Source organism: Hemicordylus capensis, chromosome 3, assembly GCF_027244095.1.
Source record: "Hemicordylus capensis ecotype Gifberg chromosome 3, rHemCap1.1.pri, whole genome shotgun sequence".
Classification (NCBI taxonomy): Eukaryota; Metazoa; Chordata; class Lepidosauria; order Squamata; family Cordylidae; genus Hemicordylus; species Hemicordylus capensis.
This window is the reverse complement of record NC_069659.1, coordinates 211,137,751-211,158,983: the sequence shown is the minus strand read 5'-3', so window position 1 is coordinate 211,158,983 and position 21,233 is coordinate 211,137,751. Positions and strand designations below refer to the sequence as shown.

The window sequence follows — 21,233 nt, the reverse complement described above, 5'->3', positions numbered from 1 at the left end:
CCAACATTTGAGGACTTCATTTATTATAAGGTTGGTTGCATAAAAACTGTTTTCATTTTATAAGTTTAGCCTCAGACTCATGTTTTGAGATACTGACAATTTCATTGTGTTTGTGTTGTAGTGTTCCACCTTTAAATCAGTAAGTGGCTATAAAAGAGAGGGAATTCTAAGTCAATAATTATTTTCCTATTATGAACATTGAAACTCAAGAGTGATTTTTGTAAAGGTTGTTACACATTTATAAAAACTATTTTAATGAGTTGTTGGGGAGAAGAACTGGTCTTGCAGTAGCAAGCATGAATCGTGGCTAAGCGGGGTCTGCCATGATTTGCATTTGGATGGGTGACTACATGCAAGTGTGGTCTGCTGTAAGATATTCTCCTCAGGGGATGGGGTCATAGCTCAGTGGTAGAATATCTGCTTGCATGTCCCAGAATGTCCTAGATTCACTCCATGGTATCTCCAGGTAGTGCTGGGAGAGATTCCTGTCTGAAACCTTGAAGAGCCGCTCTAAGTTATTATACACAATACTGAACAAGGTGGACCAATGGTCTGATTCAGTACAAGGCAGTTTCCTTTGTTTCTAGGTGTCTTGCACACACCTCAGCCAAGGGCTGCGGGGCTTCCCTTCCCCCCGATCAGAAGGCAAACACCTTGCTCCTGGGGCTGACCCTGTCGACATTTGGTTCTGTCAAGCACCCAGCTTCAATCTTGGGGTGGGCCCAGTTGCTGACGGGTGAAGGGCCAGCGGGTACGTGGGGCTGGCTCAATGCACAGCGTTCTGGTTGCACTGAGCAGTGTGGGCTCCCTGCCCAGAAGCTGGAGTGCCGTCTGATCCAGCAGAGAAATTGGGCGGGAATGAAAGGTTCAGGGTGGAGCTCCATGGGCCACCAAGGAAACAGAAAATTGGGGGAAAGGAGCAGGGGTGGAGCAGGGGATGGGCGGGACCCAGGAGAGTGCCACGAGTGTGCTAGGCTATTTAGAGGAGCCTGCACTGCTGATGAAGGTGGTCAGTGGAGACATGCTGGAGCTGAGGCTGGTTCTCCTGGTGAGGAGCCAGACCTTCACTCTCCCTGGCTGAGTGGAAGAAGGGAAAATGATGGGTCATTTACCTCTACCACCAAGCCCACCACTGTGCTTCTAGCTATGGCCAACCAAATGCCTGTTGAAAGGTCACAAGGTGGGCAGTGGCATTCCCATGCTTGTCCCCAGCATTCTGCATTTGAAGGTAACACTGCCTCGGAGCATGGAGTTCCTATTTAGCCATTGTAAATGACAAAAGGACCTCTCATGGGCAGAATAGGAAGGAACAGCTTTGGATAAATGGAATCAAGGGAAGAAGAGATGGCAATGGTTTTCTAAAGTGAGTGGATCATGCAATCCTGCCCCCTTCCCACCCTATGGAATATTTTAAAAAAAACAACCATGAACCTACCTGGCTCAGCATTCAAGCGGCAGCTATTTAAGAACTCAGCCGTGAAATAAATATCAACATCACAGAAGAACATCAAGGCCTCGCCTTTTTCCCAGGCTCTTGCACCCACGTCCAGTCCTCGACCACGATTAAATTCCTCATTCAAGGAAACCAGAGTGTAATTATGGAAGTTAGCCTCTCTACAAAGGGGAATAAGAAAAAGAGTGCCGATTTCCTCCATTTTTCAGTTCACAACACAACAGCTTAATGAATGGTAAAATATCTCTTAAGTATGTACACAGCCTACCCCAACAAATCTGAAGGAATGTTTTTTGGGGGGGTGGGGGGGTGGTTTTTTTTTTGCATTTATGGATGTGCCATTTGGGAGAAGATTTATACTTGATTCCATCGGTTAGGGGCCTGAAGGATAATTTGATGGAAAGGCAGGGCATAAATCTAATCAAAAGGGTTCCTTGTTGTGGCATTCCATCTCTGAAACTCCCTAAGGTGGCCTATCTAAGCCCTTTTTGGCAGGTCAAGACATTTTTATTTAAGTTGGCATGATGGATCTATTGTTTTATGCTGATTTGGGTTAAAAATGTTTCACACAGATATGCCACATAAATGCTTAGGATTAAGACAGTAGTGAAATTTCATTTATTCCTCTAAATAAAAAAGGAAAAGCTACAACATCTAGATTGCCTAATTATTCATGGTGAAATTAATGCCATTTCCCCCCAGGCCTATCAGCTTAGGTGTCTTTTGAACACAGAATCAAACACACATCAAAATTTCTTCCAATATTTATTATTCTGTTTCCCCATACAATATTTATTCTGGTGCAGGATATTTTTTTAAGCCACACAAAGATTTAGCATTCCCTAAATGGCTTCTTTGAAAAAACAAGAGTGCCTTTGAAAGTTCTAGTAACTGCATTAGGGAATTTATTCTAGAGACACAGGATAATGTGAAGGTGTCCATATCCAAGCATAATGTACACACTACCATCTCTCACTAAACATGCTGGGAACTGTGTCAATTGAGATGTACTTATTTAGAACATTTCTATACCACCAAAACATGCATCTCAGGACAGTTTACACAAATGAAAATACAAGACACAAACATTAAAAGCAACACAAATCTGTTCAAAGTTACTTGAAACCAACCAAAGGCCTGGCTGATGTAGTACAGTATCTGGTTAACCCCAATTACTATCTTCTTCTATATGGCCCCTGCTGGGCACTTCAGTGGCCCTGTGCTTTGTCCCTCCATTTACTGAGGCTCAACAGATGATCCTAAGAGGTAGGGCCTTCTCAATTATTGTGTCATCATTGCGGAATGCCCTCTCCTGGGAGATCCACCTGGTTGCATCACTGTTAGCATTTCATTGTTTGGTAAAAATGGAGCTGCTTTGGGAGGCTTTTGGTAGAGGGAGATGGCTAATTATTCTGGTCATATATGGTGTTCCTGAGACTTCTGTGTAATGATGATTGTGTTGATTCTTTTCTGATGTTGTTGGATGGTTTTAATTTGTGTTGCTAGCTGCCTTGAATTTTCTTTTAAGAAAAGGGTGGAATATTTTAGTAAAATAAATGTTACTTATTAGCTAGTTAGAACATAAGAGCAATTTTAAACATGTCTATCAAATGTTTAGTACTTTGCCCATCTGTCCCACCTGTATCCTGGACATCACCAACCCCGTCCCTGTTACTACAAGCCTTTTAATGTAATTTGGGAAGTGTATCCCAGCATTGTATTAACTGCACACAAAAACCATGAGGCAAGCCGCGCACACACATGCACACACACCATCATGTTGTACTTGTTCAACTCACCTAGCAACTGACTCTAAGATGCTCTTGACTTCAGAAAGTCCCTCTTGTCCAAAATATACTACAGTGAGGTGAATCCATCTGTCCTGATTAATACACACTTCCCTAAGAGGAACAAAGTGGCAGTGTCTTGTTATAAAAGTTTAACAGGAGACCTCAACCAAGCATTCTGTTTAAAGATAAATATTTACCAAAAGGGTCAGTGGGTATGGGGAAGGGAAGAAGGGATACTGGGGTTGGGAGGGAGAATGGCCAAGCTGTAAATCGCATAATGCCATGCAATAAAATTGGTTAATTTTATAAAGGCAGCAAATATCACATATTATACCGACTGTTAAAAAGACATTTTCTTCATTCAACTTAGAAATCGACTAGATAAGATCAGCATGTTACTATGCTGCTTTCTCGAATTACAGGTGGTATGAAGTCTAGTTCACCTTAACAAAGAACTCCTCCATCCCACTTCTTCCTTTTGCCTTCTTCTCCTTTACTGTGTCTTATTTGACTAGATAGTCCTAGTACCAAGATACTACGTATCAGATATCAAATACTTCAGGAATCTTCAGTTTATTGGAGAGTGGAGATCAATGACATTTTACAAGGTTTAAACTGAGAAGATGCTTCTCCACACAAGAAACTGGAAATGCCAATTTCTCCGATACCATTAATTAACAGAATTGTAGCTGGGCTAGTTGTTGCACTAGACGATATACACTGTATTGCTCTTATTTTCCAGGACATGGCTACAGAAGATAGCACAGGGCCTGGTTCCCGATGCACTTACCTGAAATTCTGCATGAACTGTGCAAAAACCTCAGTCCTTCCAGCAAGGGGAACAATGATGTTTATTATTGACCTGGAGATGTCAATAGTTTCACTCTTCACTTTCATTAGGGGCCCAAATGGACGAAACAATGAGACATGCCTGTACTCCATATCATCTGCCTTCTTGTAGAACAACTCATATTGTGTCCCTTTGTCTCTCTCAGTGCGATAATAACCTTAAGAACAATTCACAGGAGGAACCAATTCAGTCAGAAATTCTAAATTTAGTAATGAAGTGTGTTGCTTTAGGAATTGCTACATGTTGGAAGGAATAGGTGAGCACTCTATCATTTACATTATTAGGGGGAACATCCAGCCACAGACTGCTGACTGAGCACATGCTTCACATATATAGAGGTCCCAGATTCAATCCCTAGCATTTGCACTTAAGAAATTTCAGGTACCAAGGCTAGGAAAGACTTTGGTCTGAAATCCTGTGCAACCTCCTGCAAGTCAAAGTAGACAGATCCATCTCCACAGGGCAGTTCCTTAACTATTTCTGTGACCAGAACACAGAGGCATTTCTTCTGCCCCTGAAATATTAGCTGTGTTGCTTACTGTATATATTCCAGTTTGCAGACAGAGTCTGCAGGAACCAATGCTCAAAATAAGTCTGGCTCGTGCTGTCATAATCTATTGTAGAATTTTATTGACAGATTAAGATGCTTAGTAGGTCAAGTCCTGCACTAAGCAGTAAATGATTTGGCTTGACTGTGTAAGCTGCAATTCTAATCCTTTTTCAAGAAGATCAATACTTTAAAATCAGTTTACTAACTTTCACAGAATAAGTCTGTTGTTTTCAAAATTCCAACCCACCTTCAAATCATATTCTTGAGGAAGTATATTTAATTAATTTAGTATTCATAAAGCTATTTTACCAATAGATTTAGGCGCTGAAATGTCAATTTCCACTATCTTTGAAAAAACATTGCTACTTTCACTTTACTAAAGTTTGTTGCATACAAGTAATCTAAATACGGAGAGCACAGGAAGGGGACAAGAGGATGGCAGAAAACAGTATTTATTCTTTAAATTATCCCCATATCCTTAATGTAATCTGCCAGCTTTCAGAAGCCCTGCACTACAGCAGTGTTTCTCAACTGAGATTATTTTATTTATCACTAATAAAAATCACACACACCCGCCCTCAAGGAAAAACAATTTTGGGCTGGTGGGGGCCGCCAGGAGCTCTCCGGAGCTCATTTCCAGGCAGCCCTCACTGCTGGAAAACTTTCATTTCTCTTCCTTGAAATGAACATTATCCAGCAGCGAGGGCTGCCTGGAAATGAGCTCCAGAGAGCTGCCCCAAATTGCTTTTTGCAGGGTGCCTGGGGTGGGGTTGGAGGCAAGGGGGGTGACCCCCTTACTAACGGCTTGTTCGAGAAACTGCGTACGAATAATGTACTGGTCCATGACTCCAAACACATTGAGAAACACTGCACTACAGGATAACAGATTGGGTTATCCAGGTTTGTTGCCACTGACTGCCCAAACAACATTTACTTGGACACTATAGAAACCAAAACAGAAGCAAAAACAGTTTCTTGCAGTCCACCTTAGATAGATATGATCCATTGCAAGTAGTAAATTATCCTCCCTCTCCCTAAACTATTTTGTTGATGACTACATTGGTGAATCAACTGTGGTAGTTCTCTAAATGAACAAATACTATTGCCCTCGCAGAGATTTTAGCCATGCAGCTCACACAGCCTTTTGAATTAAATCTTAGGCGGCGGGCAGAGGGGGTGGGAGCAGGGGAGGTAATTTTAAGCGAAGTGTGTAGAATTCTTCATGAGTAACTCCACTTTACATAGATCAATTTTAAGTATTCACCATCTGCCACAGCTATTCCAGAGAGCTAGTCTAAATGGGCGTAAACACCCAGAGAGTGCTTAGATGCAGAGTGTCTAAGTGGATAATTGTTCTCTACTAGCAAACAGGATTCTCATGTACAGTCTCTACCCACCAGTCCTGCTTGGCTTTCTAAAAATCCAGCCAAGACTAATTATTTCAAAGCTTTGTTCAGATAGTCAGTACACTGTAGTTACAATACCCCTGCCAAACAATTATGTTTCTGGAAATGGATTGCATTCAGATCTTTCAAATGCACACTTCCAAACAAATCATCTCCAGATTTCTGTCTCTTGATCAGTAGAGTGCCAGCTACCATTCAGAATTATCTCCTATCTCCTGCAGTTTGGCATCACCTCACTTTTGCTTCCCTAATAAACTCAAGCCTTAATTACCATTTCTGCTACAAATATCACTTGGAAGCTAACCAAGCTGCCCCAAACAAAAACACCTTGTACAATTACTCAAGAAAGCATATGTTAAAAGCAAACAGTGATGCAAAACTTCTCTGGATTCTTGATTTCTTTAAAGTATAGATTTGCCTCATAATTACCAAGATGAAAAACAGACAGCAGTACTTAACGTAAGTACTGATGGTTAAATCAGCAGTGTTTCTCAGAGAGAGAAACAGGGAAAATGAACATAATTTAATTTGTGCTCAATTATAGCTTTGCAGTATGAATTCTATCACAGAAGACAAATATATTCCTATACAATGTATGCTCTAGTTAGACACTACACACTAAGCAAGTTCATTTAAATACTAACAGTTTTAAATCTTCATTTTTCTATACAATCTCAAGTGAAATATTTAACCCATTTCCCAGGACCAAAATTTATCCTATATAGCAATCTCAGGCACACTCTTGCTCAAGGAGATTTGCATTTTTTTAAGCAGACAGTAAACTGTGGGTATATAAAGCTACCAGAAATATGGTTATTTCATGATTACTTACGTCCCACAATTGAAATACAGACGTGAATGATACAACAGACTTTACCCTTATTAAAAGCTAGTAATAGTCATGATTCTAGAGACAAAATAGTAGACAGAATAGCCAACACAGAAAATAAAATTAGCTGCATTTCACAAGTAATTTACAATATACTTTAGGAGCATACAAACTTTACTTGTACTAGGTAAGTCAATGTGGGGCAGGGAGTTTATGGTGTAAGAGCAGTTAGGTCATAATGTATATTACACCACTATATGGACACCATAAAAGCATCAAAGCAGTTGATAACTAGGAAGCACTCCACCATAGCTGAACCATGAGGTAAGGGGGCAAGGGGGTCCAGCTGGTCTCCCTCTCCAGCAACCCCAGTCCTGGGTCCTTGGTACACACTAACACAGGGCCTGACAAATCGGAGGAATATTCCAGGCCTGACAAACCTGGAAGCAAAGGGGGCCCAGAAATTTAACTGTGATGTCTAGACTAGGATATTCATAGGCTGAGTTATTAAATAAAATCTGCATTGGTCCCAGAAAGCCCTGTTTCTGTCTTAAGTATTTACCTGTACTAAGTATGCTCTAAGTATGTATACTACTTGTAAAAGGACATAAGGAGGAGCCAGTTTACCCTCCAACCATGTATGTTACCAAGTCTAGCATTTTGTCAAGTGCCCATTGTCTGGCTCCTAGATCCAACATTCATATTCCATATACTGATTCACAGGCATTTGTTTATTTACTCAAGGCCTTAAAATGAAGAGATTCAACCAACTGCTTTTAAAAATAAAGCATGCAGAGATATGCCATATATTAAGGATGTGGACGAACCACAGCTCCGTGAACCGGTTTGTCAGACCGACCAGCTGGGCCGGTCGAATCAACAAATCAGCTCAAGCTGGTTTGGATCCGTTCCGGGCAGACCAGTTTGACCATGAACCAGCCCATGCACACCCCTACCATATATAATGAGATTCAAGATATGCAAAGCAGGTGGCTGAATTTGTAAAAACACATGGAAGCATATGAAAGATGGTTAACAAAACATGCTTGTTTTGTTGAAGAACATTTTAAGTCTCACATACTGCTGGGGGCTTCTCAAACAAGTATTGTTGTATGTGGACCTTAGTCCAGCCAGTCTAGCAATCATTCAGGGATGCACACAACTACACACTATGTTCAAAATGTTTGCTAGCCAGCACATTTCTACACAACTCCAGAAATTAGAAGTTTAAGAACATAAGAACAGCTCTGCTGGATCAGGTCCAGGGCCTATCTAGTCTAGCATCCTGTTTCACACAGTAATCCACCAGATGCCTCTGGGGAGCCCACAGGCAAGAGGTATGTGCATGCCTTCTCTCCTGCTGTTGCTTCCCTGCATCTGGTCTATTTAAAGAGAGTAAAATCACCTAATTAGACTCCAGTAAGTCACCATCCTCACAAACTGCTCAACTAGTTCATTGTCTTTGATTCCTGCCCAAAACAACATGATAGATTCAGAAATAAGTGTCCAGCTGGGAAAAGATGAAAAGTAATAAACAAGTTGCACCTGAATGAATCGAAAAGTAGCAATGGACTCTCAGGGAGACTTGATATAAACCCAGTCTTTCCAGGCACAAGCATTTTAATATAATTCAAGGTGAGAGATTTTGCAGAAACCTGTGATGATATTTTGTAATAAAGTGTTCCATAGAACGAAATACACATAGTCTGTCTCTATGCTGCAATTTTTTAATGTTACTGTTCATTATTATTTATTATTTTTATAATTATGAGCTGCCCAGAACCAATTTGGAAAGGCAATATATTAATGTTTTAAATAATCACCACCAGTGGTAACTCTTTTCTATAGCTGGGATTATTTGTTTCTGCTATATATTGCATGGATCTTCTCTGGATTAGTAACTAACAGTGAGAAGTCCAGTCACATTATTCCGCTTGCCTAGAGGTATGGCCATTATCTTGGGGCGGGTGTGTGTGTGTTGTTATAACTGTTGGAGTTGGAGTAAAGCCAGTTCTTTCACAATACAGCTAACACCCTATATTTGTAAGTTCAGGACTAAGTTCTGGATATTTTCCACAGCAATTCATTCTTTATTGAAATCCTGCTGCATCTGGCCAAGCTCTCAGATACAGTGGGTATAGGAAAGAATCACCCCCTTTGATAGACCTTAAATTCTGGTTCCCTTACTTCCTGAAATGAAAACACAAAGAAAATTCCCTTCACCAGCTGTACTTATCCAATGCAACCTATAACATCCAACCGAAAAACATCACAATTACAGTCCAGAAAAAGTGTCAGAAACAAAAAACAAGAATTACTGAGATTGGAAAAGGATCACACACACACACACACACCCAAAGTCAATATTTTGTTGAACCACCTTTTGCTTTAATAACAGCCTTGAGTCTGTTGGGATACTTCTCTATCAACCTTGCACATCTAGACGGAGCAATATTTGCCCACTCCTCCATACAGAACTGTTCAAGTTTGGTCACATTGGATGGTAGGTGTTGGTGGACTGCTATCCTCCCTGGATCCGGTCGGCCCTCCAAACTGGATGGAAGAGCAAGGAGGAAACTGGTAAGAGAGGTTACCAAGAGGCCAATGGCCACTCTGAAGGAGTTAAAGGACTTCATGGCAAAGAGTGGTTGTTCTGTGCATGTGACAACAATTTCACGAGCGCTCCACAGATGTGGCTTGTTTGGGAGGGTCACAAGGAGAAAGCCACTTCTCATGAAAGGCCAAGGCACCTTGAAGATTCTGATGCCAAATGGAAAAAGGTCTTATGGTCAGATGAGACCAAGATTGAACTATTTGGCCTCAACACCAAACAGTACACCTGGCATAAATCCAACGCAGCTCACCATCCACAACACACCATACCTACAGTGAAGCATGGAGGTGGCAGCATCCTGTTGTGGGGGTGTTTCCCTGCCTCAGGGACTGGGGCTCTCGTTAGGGTAGAAGGAAAAATGGATGGGGCAAAATACCGTCAGATTCTGGAAGAAAACCTGCTACCCTCTACCAGACAGTTGAGGATGGGCAGAAGATTCACCTTTCAACATGACAACGATCCGAAGCACACAGCAAAATTGACCACACAGTGGCTGAAAGAGAAAAAAGTGAACGTCCTCATGTGGCCCAGTCAGAGCCCAGACCTAAATCCCATAGAAAACCTGTGGAGAGATTTGAAGATAGCAGTCCACCAACACCTACCATCCAATGTGACCGAACTTGAACAGTTCTGTATGGAGGAGTGGGCAAATATTGCTCCGTCTAGATGTGCAAGGTTGATAGAGAAGTATCCCAACAAACTCAAGGCTGTTATTAAAGCAAAAGGTGGTTCAACAAAATATTGACATGGGGGGGGGTGATCCTTTTCCAATCTCAGTAATTCTTGTTTTTTGTTTCTGACACTTTTTCTGGACTGTAATTGTGATGTTTTTCAGTTGGATGTTATAGGTTGCATTGGATAAGTACAGCTGGTGAAGGGAATTTTCTTTGTGTTTTCATTTCAGGATGTAAGGGAACCAGAATTTAAGGTCTATCAAAGGGGGTGATTCTTTCCTATACCCACTGTAAATCTTGTTGAGATGCTTGACTGAGGTGACCTAGGATAGTCAGTTTGTGCTGCTACGGCCTTACTGCTGTGCATTCTGGCATCACCTCCAATAGGACAATATCTACTGTTAACATGAATGAAACTTTTCAGGATAAAGAATCACAGTCCAAGACAGATCAACAGCAAATCTTGCTATCTCAGTTTATCCTTAAATTTGTCTCCTCTAGGAGCCGCTCTTAATTCAAGTAATTCCACACATGAATTCTTGCCAAGTAAAGGCTGCTCTGACAGTTAAATGTCTGGCCATATCTCTTCCCTCAGAAGAAGCAAAGTGCCAGTGTTTTTAATTTTTATATGGTTTCTGAAATAAAAACAATGTTTAGAAATTAGATCAAGATATGTGCCAGTGTGGTGTAGTGGTTAGAGTGTTGGACTAGGACTGGGGAGATCCAAGTTCAAATCCCCATTCAGCCATGAAACTTGCCAGGTGACTCTGGGCCAGTCACTTCTCTCTCAGCCTAACCTACTTCACAGGGTTGTTGTGAGGAGAAACTTCAGTATGTAGTACACCGCTCTGGGCTCCTTGGAGGAAAAGCGGAATATAAAATCAAGTCTTTATTTTCCAATCCAAGTGAACTACTAAGAAACATTAGCTGTCAAATGCTACTTTAAATACTAGGTCATCAAACTATATTTGAAAATCTGTTCTTAGTTCAGGATTTAACCTCATCTAAATTTCTGCACATGTTTAAAGCTTAATTTGAGAATTCACAAATTCTCTATACAGCTTTGAAAAATAAAAGATTCCAATATCAAATAAGCAATATAGTTAAGAGATCTCAGTTTGGCTTTTTAAAAAAACTTGTGATGTGCACAATATTTAAGCACATTTGCAGGGTGGATTTGATTTAAATCAAACTGATTTAAATCACGATTTAAATCACGATTTAAATCACTAGCAGGGTGGATAAAAATAAAAAAAATCCAATTTAAATCAAAAAAATCCAATTTAAATCAAAAAAATCCAATTTTTTTAATTTAAATTGGATTTTTTTGATTTTTATCCACCCTGCTAGTGATTTAAATCGTGATTTAAATCATGATTTAAATCAGTTTGATTTAAATCAAATCCACCCTGCACATTTGTAATCAATAGCTAGGAGATTTATTTTTAAATCCAGTGAAGAAAAAGAAAAGGATATTGGGTAGCATGCAGACTAAGCCCCACTGAAAATTAATGAAACTTCAGTTAGTCGGGTCTCTTATTTCATTGGTGCTTTGTCATGACTAACTTAGTCTGGATTCTGCCCACCAAGATGTTCCATCAAGAACATTGGATAAGGCAGCTGAGTGAGTCTGGAAAATTACAGTATTTGTTGATGCAAGCCAGTTAACATTCAAGCAGGGCTACAATTTTGTGAAGTGATCAGATATGCAACAAACTGCTGCCACCAGAGGGAACAAAAATATTAAGAGGAAAAGATTCAGTCACCAGTTGCTTAATTCTGACCAAAAATATTCTGTTGGTTTGCCAAAACAGGTTAGCTAATGCTATTTTCTCATACACATAGAAGTGCAGAGTAACTACCATTAAAATACACCCCTAACTCTTGCTAAGAGGACATGATGTTGTATTACTGGGGCCAACAACTAATCAACCAATGATTAATTGCTCAAAGCTATTTTTCCTTTGAGTATTGCAGAATGGTACAATTATGCAAACATTGTCTTGGCCATAAAAAGAGCAAGTTCTCTTTTCATTCAAGACAATATTCTTACGCTATATTAATAATCACACTTAGTACTTCGTGAGTGTTCAAAGCACTTCACATACTATATGTACAGTGTAACAGGACACCATCGTGGGGCCTGTACAAATGAGTGAAACAAACACCACAAATTTTTAAATAGCTATAAACAAATGGCACACGCACACATGCTTACAGAGAGAAAGCAAATTTTAAAAATCATGATAGTACTTACCACTATGATGTGACATCTTGAAAATGACTGTCTCAAGGCAATCTTGGACATAAACATTTTCAGTAAGGCTAAGAATTTGTTGCCATATTTTATGACTGCATTTGGAAACTATGACATGACTACAAGAAAGACATTCCTGCTGCCAGAACTAAAAGCCGTTAGAAGTGAAACCACCATTGCAAGTTTCTTACAGATCAAAATTATTATTCTGCGAGATCTACAGGTTACTCACCTGTAACTTTGGTTCTTTTAGTGGTCTTCTGTACTTCTACACAAATGGGCTATGCGTCTGCACAGAGACCTCATCAGAACTTAACAGGCTCAATTCTCCTGCTTTGGGTGGTAACCCCGCCCCAGCCGCTATATACGACTGTGCCACTCCTCATCCCCTCAGTCACAGAGTCAAGCTTCAGTGACCCAAGTGGGGAGGACGGGAGAGCATGTAGAAGTACAGATGACCACTAGAAGAACCAAAGTTACAGATGAGTAACCTGTAGTTCTTTGACGTGGTCTCTGTCTTCTACACAAATGGGCACAAAACAAGCTAGCACCCAAGGAGGAGGGAAGAACGAAAGCAATATAATCTGCCAGAATTTTTATTTCAGAAACAAATACATCAACTGAAAATGGATTGCAGGACATTCCTGCCAAATACAGCATCATTCCGTGCCCAGGTATCAATTGCATAATGGCCCATAAAGGAATGGGGTGAAGCCCAAGTAGCTGCCTGACATTTAGTATCCAACGGGACCACCCTATCAAAGGCCACAGACCTAACAGAGTGTGCCTTAACCGTAGCAGGCAACTGCTTTTGAGCCAGTTGATCACAAAGTTCAATTGTTCAAAGTTCAAAGTTCAATTTAGCCTCAGTTGCCAGAAGCCTTGTAGGGAGGAGGAGGCTTTAACATCTGCTTCCCAGAAACAGTGGCTGCCCAGGGGTGAGAGCCTGAGTGGTTACTGTTTGCTATTGTCAGCTTGCCAGCCTAGGTGCCCCCTAGCTTGTGGCTGCCCTGCAGGTGAGTCTATGTGGGATTGGAGCCAGAGGGGGTGAGTCAACAGTTCCTGAGGGTCAGCTTCTCAGAGTAGCCATATTTCTGGGCTTACAAAAGGACTGCTGCACTGTGGCGGCAGGCCTGACACCTGTGGGGTCACCACCGAAGAGGTGACACCAAAGGGGGTCACCCCTTTGGGAGAACCACTTCGGGGGGCAACGAGGGCGAGGGTCTGGTGATATTTGCTGGCTTCTGTTGTTGTTTCTGGATCTTGGGTGTTTCAGATGTGTCTTGGTTTGTATGGGGATGGGGAGACATGGGGTGTGTCCACTGACTGTGGGATGCCTATTCCAGTGGTGGTGTAGAATAGAGAAAGTAAAGTTGGCAGGTCAGCACAGTGTTACAGGGGAAGGGAAGCCAGAAATTTATTAGCTGTTTCCCCTTCCGGCTGCTCTGCCAGCTCTTTGACCTTGGGGAGCAGTACCAACCTCCAACGGACTCTCACTTTTCTCCTCTGTAATGCCAGGTCTGCCCAGAATAAGTTGGAAACTATCCATGATTTGATTACCAATGAAGAGGCAGACCTCGTATGTATTACAGATACTTGGTTGTGGGAGGCTGGTGGCCCAGTCTGGTCCCAGCTTCTTTATCCAGGGTACTCTGTTGAGGAGTGGGGGCGGGGACATGATCGCACCTAAGCGTCCTCTCCGACCCACTTCAAAATTAGCCCCTTGGTATACGGAAGAACTACAGGGGCTGAAGTGGCGAGGTAGATGACCGAAGCACAAGTGGAGGAAGACTTGACTCAAATATGACAGATTACAACAAAGAGCACATTTGAAGATCTATGCTCTGGCAATACAGGCAGCAAAGAAGCGATTTTTTTCAGCCTGTATTGCGTCCGCAAGTTCACATCTGGTGGAGTTGTTCAGGGTTGTGAGAGGGCTAGTGAGTGCCTCTCCGCCCTTGAATCAGAATTTGGAGCCATCTATTACCCGCTGATTTCTTTGTGGATAAAATCTCTTGTAGTCGGGCCGACTTGGATTTAGACCCCACAATTACTGCAGTGTCTGAATCGGAGGTGTCCAGCAACTCCTCTTATGTGGTTAGGCTGGATCAGTTTCAGTTTGTGACTCGTGAGGATGTGGATAACTGCTTGGAGTTATGAGGCCTACCACCTGTTCTTTTGTTCTTTTGACCCTTGCCGGCCATGGCTAATACTGTCTGGCAGGGAGTTTGTTATAGAAGGCCTGGTAGAGATAATAAATACTTCTCTGAGAGAGGACGGGATACCTCCTTGTCTTAAGGAGGCAATTATCAGACCACTTCTGAAGAAGCCTGCCCTGCATTCCTCAGAGTTGAGCAACTATAGGCCTGTCTCCAACCTTCCGTGACTGGGCAAGGTAATTGAGAGGGTGGTGGCCTCCCAATTCCAGGCAGTCTTGGATGGAACTGATTATCTAGACCCATTTCAGACTGGCTTTCAGGTGGGCTATGGGGTGGAGACTGCCTTGGTCAGCCTGATGGATGTACTCCAATTGGGAATTGACAGAGGAAGTGTGACTCTGTGGGTCCTTTTGGACCTCTTGGTGGCTTTCGATACTATCAACCATAGTATCCTTCTGGAGCATCTGAGGGGGTTGGGGGTGAGAGGCACTGCTTTGCGGTGGTTCCACTCTTACCACTCGGGCAGATTCCAGATGGTGTCTCTCGTGGACTGTTGTTCTTCAAAAACTGGACTCCAGTATGGTATCCCTTAGGGCTCCATATTGTCTCCGATGTTGTTTAACATCTACATGAAACCACTGGGAGAGATCATCAGGAGATTTGGTGCAGGGTGTTACCAGTATGTTGATGACACCCAAATCTATTTCTCCATGTCAACATCATCAGCCTCCCTAAATGCCTGCCTGGATGCAGTGATGGGCTGGATGAGGGATAACAAGCTGAGACTGAATCCAGATAAGACGGAGATACTTATTGTGCAGTGTCGGAAATCGGGAGATGATTTTGATCTGCCTGTTCTGGATGGTGTCACACTTCGCCAGAAGGAACAGGTACACAGTCTGGGGGTGCTTCTGGACACAAAACTCTCCCTGGTGTCCCAGGTTGAGGCAGTGGCCAGAGGTGCCTTCTATCAGCTTTGGCTGATACACCAGCTGCGTCCATTTCTTGAAATAAATGAACTCAGACCAGTAGTACATCTGCTAGACACCTCCAGACTTGACTACTACAGTGCGCTCTATGTGGGGCTGCCTTTGTATGGAAACTGCAGTTAGTCCAGAATGCAGTGGCCAGATTGGTCTCTGGGTCATCTCGGAGAGATCATATCACTCCTATCTTAAAACATCTACACTGGCTGTCGGTAAGTTTCTGGGCAGAGTATAAGGTTTTGGTTATAACCTATAAAGACCTAAACAGCTTGGGCCCTCGTATTTCTTCAAGGTCTTCTTCGCTATGAACCGCACCGCCCATTGAGATCATCTGGAGAGGTTCGTCTGCAGTTGCCACCAGCTCGTCTGGTAGCTACTCGGGGACGGGCCTTCTCCATTGCTGCCCTGAGGCTTTGGAACACACTTCCTGCTGAAATAAGAGCCTCCCCATCTCTCACAACTTTTAAAAGGGCAGTCACGATGCATTTGTTCAGTCAGGCTTTTAATTAGATATTGTTTTAATTGCGTTTTAATAGTTTTAAGTTTTAATTTTAATTGTTGAAATATTTTAATCTTTTATTGGCTGTTTTTATTGTTTTGTAAACCGCCCAGAGAACTTGTGTTCTGGGCAGTATAGAAATGTATTAGATAGATAGAGTGCAAACTATCCACCGAGACATGGACTGAGCCGAAACCTGGAGACCTTTACGTGGCCCATTGTACAAAACAAACAAGGAAGAAGATTTTCTCCACTCAGCAGACCTCTTAACGTAGAAAGACAGTGGCTTTCTAACGTCTAAATGGTGTAACCTTTACGCATCCGATTAAGGATTTGGAAAAAACACGGGCAAAGTGAGCGGGGACTAACGATGAAACATGGACACCACTTTGGGCAGTAACTGGACATCTGGCCTGAGTACAACCTTGTCCTTATGGAACTGAAGGTACAGCTGGCCAACCCTCAGGGCCCTTAACTCACTCACCTCTTGGCGAAGGTAATGGCTACCAAAAAGGCAACCTTCCAGGTCCGGAGACACAAATAGGTCTTGAGTCAGGACCCCCCCAAGTTACAAATATGTCGCTCAGAACACCATGATGCAATGCCCACTCGTGGGAGACCACTGTCATCCTGCTCAGGGTGTCCGCCTGAACATTCAGGCAACCTTGTACGTGAACTGCCTGAGGCGTCACCGCATGTGCCACGCACCAATGCTAAAAGGTCCAGAGACAGAAACAGAAGGCTCTTCAATGACATGCCACCTTGTCGATTGATGTAGGCTTTTCACTGTTGTATTGTCAGTTTGTATGGTCACTGTGTGACCCCCCAAGCATGGGCAAGAAGCCTTTGAGAGTGTGGAAAATGGCCAACAGCTCCAAATAACTGATGTGCCAGTTGTTCTCTTTGGGGGACCAGTGTCCACTCAGACAAAGTCCGTCCAGGTGTGCCCCCCAACCGAGCTCCAATGCACCTGTTGTGACCACCCACCAGGCTCAAGGGGCTTGAAAGGGAGTACCAACACTCAAGTGCCAAAACTCTGTCCACCACTCCGCAGTCATACATACCCATTGAAGGGGTGTGAGCTCTAGATGGTCCAGATCCTGAAGGGGATCACACAAGTCTAAAAAACATCTTCGAATGTGGGAAAGGCAGTCGGAGGTATCACCGGAACCGAAGGGGGCGGTTCATGATGCTCTGCATGGTCCCCCTTGGGGAGCGCTGCGGTGAGCGGGAACGTGGCCTCCCTTCCGAATGTGAGGGCAGCTCTTTCCAATCCCTCAACAGTAAGTGTTTTCCTTATACGGGATCCTCTGAGTAGCGGGACCATAGCCGGAGTAGTCAGACCAGTCCATTTTGTACTGATTGCACAATACAGAGTCCCAGCGCCACTCGCTTTAAGAAAGATCAACTGCGCTCAAGGGGGAGCGATATGTCATCTCTCTGTATTGATCCAGACAAGAATGTTGACAACAGTCCAAGGATCGGTCTCGTCTGTAAGTTGAGGAGTGTTCTTCCAATCCCCAATGGGTACCACGGTCTCTAAGAGGAACATAGTCTGGTTGGCTCAGAGCGGGTGACCGATGCCTAGGCAGCCATGAAGCATCTTTAGCAGGCCTGGTTGGAGAATACACCTCCTCCAATGAAAGGTGACCTGGTTCCTCTGTCACCACCGAAAGCTCTCTACTCGACTGAGTTCAATCGTGGGCCACGTCGAACGATTCCATCACTACAGGCAAAGTAGGCTTCGTCGATATCGACAACTTCTGAACGGTACGATCTGAAACCACTTTAGTTTTCTTGGCCACAGGGGCCTCTGATGCAGGAACCTCTTCTGCCTCCTTCCTGGGTATAGGGGGGAGGTGACGACCCACCAGCAAGTCCCGATGTAATTTCAGTTTCTTCTTTTTCAACTTCGGTACCGACCCCGAGGGTCCAGGGAAGACTTAGGTACCGTAGGCGCTGGTCACTGGGGAAGATCATCTAGGCGTGCAGGATCACTCAAAGTCGCCGACAGTTGAGCTACAGAGGACGCCAATACCGATATCAAGGCTGGGTTTTCAGACTCCGTAGGAGCAGACACTGCACGCTCTGATTGGACCAATGAAGCCATCTTTACTGACCACTTCCATGACAAGGCTTCCGAAGAACAAAGAGCCAGATCCCACAGGGCTGTGCACAGGTGAAAAGCCCTATTTTTGCGAGCCTGCTTTGTGAACTTCTGACAGTGAAGACAGGTCCGAACAATGTGGGATTCTCTCAGGCACAAGAGATACTCGGTATGAGTATTGGGGAAAGGGATCTTAGATCTGCAGCGGACACATTTTTAAAAGTTTGTCGTGCCAGGCATAAACGCCAAAGGTTGGTCATCCACCACACTCCATCCCAGCTGGGATCGGAGCTCTACAGGAGGAAAAAACCCACAAAATCGCAAAGAACGAAAAACGTTACTATGCGGAGAAATAAAGAGAGCATAAAAAAGAAATCAAGAAGCAGGGAGAAAAACAACAAGGGGATAGCTGGATCCTACTTGTTGTTGAGCTGCTGACTCCACAATGTTCACTGAAGCATGGATGAAGAAAGACTGAGGGGATGAGGAGTGGCGCAGCCGCATTTAGCAGCTGGGGGTGGGGTTCCCGCCCAAAGTAAGAGAATTGAGCTCGTTAAGATTCCGACAAGGTCTCTGTGCAAGTGCATAGCCCATTTGTGTAGAAGACAGAGACCACTTCAAGAACCCCCCAAATACATTGTTTCATGCATCAGTCTACTGCAGTCACAGGAGCTTTCTACTTTTAACTTTTTGAGTACACTACACACTAGTTACAAAAATACAATAGTGCCAAGTACACCCAATCTAGGATCACTAAGATATATTCCATTTAGACTACTCTTTTTGGAGGGTAAAAAAGGTTGCTAAGTACTCTGTTGGAATTCACACTCTTTCTACCTCAGACCTGCATAGTTTGTGCCCCAAAGTGTAGCTGCTGGCCTGGGATTTTTAAAAAGCTTGTGTGTAGATTGACTATGGGGTGGATAAGGGAAAAGAACTCAAGGTAAGATTGAACATGGCAAGTTAGGGGGTAGAAACAAGTCTTGAACTCTCATACTTCAAAATATATCTGGCTTATTCAACATCAACCCTTTACTGAACCAGATACTCAAATAGTGAATGGGCAAGTAACATAACTAAAGGTTAACAACTCTGTAACATGCCAAGTGCAGCCCACCAGATAAATTGATAAATCCTATGGGTTTGAAGTTGCAGGCATGCAAAAAGGTGGTTTACTGAGCCTCTGGACCACCATACATAGTGGCTGGATTCAGATGTAACACAAAACCGGAATTAAAATGGGGCAGAGGCTGGAACTCCAGAACATCCGAATTCATGAAACCATGGTTTCGTGACAAAACGACCTCTAGTATGTCTCATCAAACTCAAATTTGAACCTTCAGTTTGCACAAAGATTCACTGCTGAGACTTCAGGTTGGCTGCTGGAGGATTATGTTTGAACCCAGATGCCGCCATAACTGCGGCTCCATGCTGATTCTCAAACCGCAATCATAGAGGTGGTGGCCCGGGCTCATGCCCATTCCATCCCTGTGGTATTTCTTGCCAGCCACCTCTCCAAGCACCAGCCCCACCCCTCCTGTTTCCAATCCAGCAGTGCAGTTGCCCAGCAAAAAGGGACGCTGACACGGTCCATCCCAGGCTTGTCAACGCCTGTCAAACGGCAAACGGGCATTCCCTCTTCTCATTCTGTCCCTTGCTCCCCTCTCTTGGCAAACAGGAGGGATAGGGGATGGGATGACAGGATGGGCACTAAGTGCTTTGCTCCCCAAGAAGGAAGCAAGATGTATGTTCACAAGCACAAACACTCCAGGTGGCAACATAAGCAGGGCACCCCATCACAGCACTGAGAGCAGATTTGGCAGGGGTGTGAATGCTCAGGATTGGGTTTAAAAGGCAACCTCAAGCAGGGATTCATGAGCAGCCAGGTTCTATTTCTTCCATTGGAAGGTTGGAGAAGAGGGGCCCAGCCCCTTCCCCTTGGGGGTTTGCACTCTCTAGTCTTACTCATGAATGGAGTCTGTCATCAGGGTCAGCAGTGCTCCAGCCAGAATACTTAGTAGTAGCAGAAGGAACATGCAGACCCAGGCTCAAGTGTGCCGGGCCATGACACCCCCTTACAGCTCATGAGAAGGACCATCAGAGGGGCAGGGAGAGAACTGCCAAGCAAAATCTCTAATGATGTCTGACAGGAAAACATCCCCTTCTCTCATGGACTGCTCTCTCATGAGAATACCATGCCACTGGGGCTCTATATCAAACGAATGTTGCTCTATGCAGGAAGGCCGCAGCGACTGCCGCTAAGTAGCTATCAAAGTGTGCCCCCTGCCAGCCTGCCCACCCATGTGCACCCTTGCTTGTGCCCCGAAATGGTGACCCCACTCTCCCAGGATCGCTGGACATCATAGCTCCCCTCTCCTGCGATTCCCCATGCCAGCAGATCTGCATGTGGCACAATGCCGGACCGAACCCAGGAATTTTGAATTGGGTTTTAAGATCCGGACACACACACGGACCGGCTCCGACACATAGAGTGTCAAAATCTCCCTTGGGTCCATCCATGCAAGGCTTCACAGGGAGGGGGTGGGTGCGTTTGCAGCAATTCTGTTCTATTTTTTACCATGGAGAGTTGGGGGCCCCGCACAAGTGGGGTTTCCTTTGGTGGGTTAGTGCAACTCATAAGCATGCAGTACAGAGGGAGACCTAGGAGTTACAGCTGCATGGTCCTCCCCAATAACCCAGCCCTTTCATGAGAGGGCAAGCCCACCAGCAGCAAGCTACCAGTGGAACAGGAGTGTAGTCTGTCTGCATGGACAAGGCGATCCCTTGCAACAGCATCCTAGATCATGGTGTGACAGAACCCCCCCAACAGCCTTTGCTCTCCCTCATATTCATATTTCTTTCAGTATCCACGTTCCCCTCCCTTTCCAGGGTAACAGAAATATTGCCCCAACCAGCCCCCCCCCGCCACCCCGCACGATCATGCCTGTGTGGGACTAATGAGTGCAGAGCTCTTTGGTGCCATTGCTGTCAGAAGCAGTGCTGGCATGGTATTTAAAAGGGGATTTAAATGCTCTTTCCATGCCGAGGGCAGGTGGACC

General features: G+C 43.9%; 1 protein-coding gene across 4 annotated transcripts in view; it reads right to left on the bottom strand.

Annotated features, from left to right (window-relative positions):
- CSGALNACT2 (chondroitin sulfate N-acetylgalactosaminyltransferase 2) overlaps positions 1–21,233 on the bottom strand; it is a 65,965-nt gene that overhangs the window by 9,157 nt on the left and 35,575 nt on the right. For all 4 annotated transcript variants that reach the window (XM_053310463.1, XM_053310466.1, XM_053310465.1 and 1 more), the window contains 3 exons: positions 4,034–4,250; positions 3,253–3,354; positions 1,436–1,614 (listed from right to left, as the gene is read on the bottom strand). In XM_053310463.1, the coding sequence (XP_053166438.1) occupies positions 1,436–1,614; positions 3,253–3,354; positions 4,034–4,250 (498 nt within the window). The remainder of the gene's footprint in view (positions 1–1,435; positions 1,615–3,252; positions 3,355–4,033; positions 4,251–21,233) is intronic.